The sequence below is a fragment of the Chrysemys picta genome, unplaced genomic scaffold (assembly GCF_011386835.1).
Source record: "Chrysemys picta bellii isolate R12L10 unplaced genomic scaffold, ASM1138683v2 scaf8667, whole genome shotgun sequence".
NCBI classification, from domain to species: Eukaryota; Metazoa; Chordata; order Testudines; family Emydidae; genus Chrysemys; species Chrysemys picta.
The window spans coordinates 1-1,000 of NW_027061363.1; the positions used below are offsets into that span (position 1 = coordinate 1).

Consider the following 1,000-nt stretch of genomic DNA (forward strand, 5'->3'; position numbering starts at 1 on the left):
CAATTGACTGTAATTGTCATGGTGACAAATTAGCTGGGAATGTTTTTCCAGTCTATCACCCTCTTAAGAGCATCCTTAACCTCCTTGTTCCTCAGGCTGTAGATCAAGGGGTTCAACATGGGGACCACCAGGGTATAAAACACAGCAGAGATTTTCTCCTGTTCCAGTGAGTAGCTGGAACTGGGTTGTATGTGGCTTAAGCTCACAGGTCCATAGAACATGGTGACAGCTGTCAGATGAGAGGCACAGGTGGAGAAGGCTTTGCGCCTGCCCTTGGCGGAGCAGATCCTCAGGATAGAGAAGAGGATGTTCAGATAAGAGATTATGACAAACAGGAGGGTGGACATGGCAATAACTCCAGAGAATGTTACAAGCAAAATCTCATTGATGTGGTTATCAGAGCAGGCAAGCTTCAGCAATGGGTTAGTGTCACAAAAGTAATGATTGATGATGTTGGGCCCACAGAACGACAACCTCAGCAAGCCACATGTGTGGGTCAGTGAGTTCACGAGCCCCCCTACGTATGAGCTGGCCACTAGATGAATACAGACTCTCTTAGACATAACAGCGGTGTAGAGCAGAGGGTTACAAATGGCTACATAGCGGTCGTATGCCATCACGGCCAGCAGGACCCCTTCTGTGGTCACAAACACGACAAAAGAGAAGTGTTGGGCAATACAGGCAGAGTAAGAAATGCTTTTACTCCCCACTAAGAAATTCACCAGCATCCTTGGAGCGAAGACTGAGGAGTAGCAGAGGTCAACAACGGACAGGTTACTGAGGAAGAAGTACATGGGGGAATGGAGTCGGGGATCAACCCTGATCAACACAATCATCCCAAGATTCCCAACCAGCGTAAGAACATAGATCACCAGGAACGCCGCGAAGAGGGGTATCTGCAGCTCCTGACGATCCGTCAGCCCCAGGAGGATGAACTGGGTCACCATGCTGTGATTGCCCTCAGCCATTTATACAGGGGTGCATGAAACCATACCTGCCG

The 1,000-nt window shown here is 49.1% G+C and overlaps 1 protein-coding gene across 1 annotated transcript; it reads right to left on the reverse strand.

Annotated features, from left to right (window-relative positions):
- Positions 1–29: 29 nt before the first annotated feature.
- LOC135980735 (olfactory receptor 5J3-like) lies at positions 30–968 on the reverse strand. The gene has a single exon (XM_065580636.1). The coding sequence runs from the start codon at positions 966–968 to the stop codon at positions 30–32; it is 939 nt and encodes a 312-aa protein (XP_065436708.1).
- Positions 969–1,000: the final 32 nt, after the last annotated feature.

What these genes read in the sequence shown, in the direction of transcription:
- LOC135980735 (XM_065580636.1), bottom strand. Translation starts at nt 968, where the DNA reads ATGGCTGAGGGCAATCACAGCATGGTGACCCAGTTCATCCTCCTGGGG.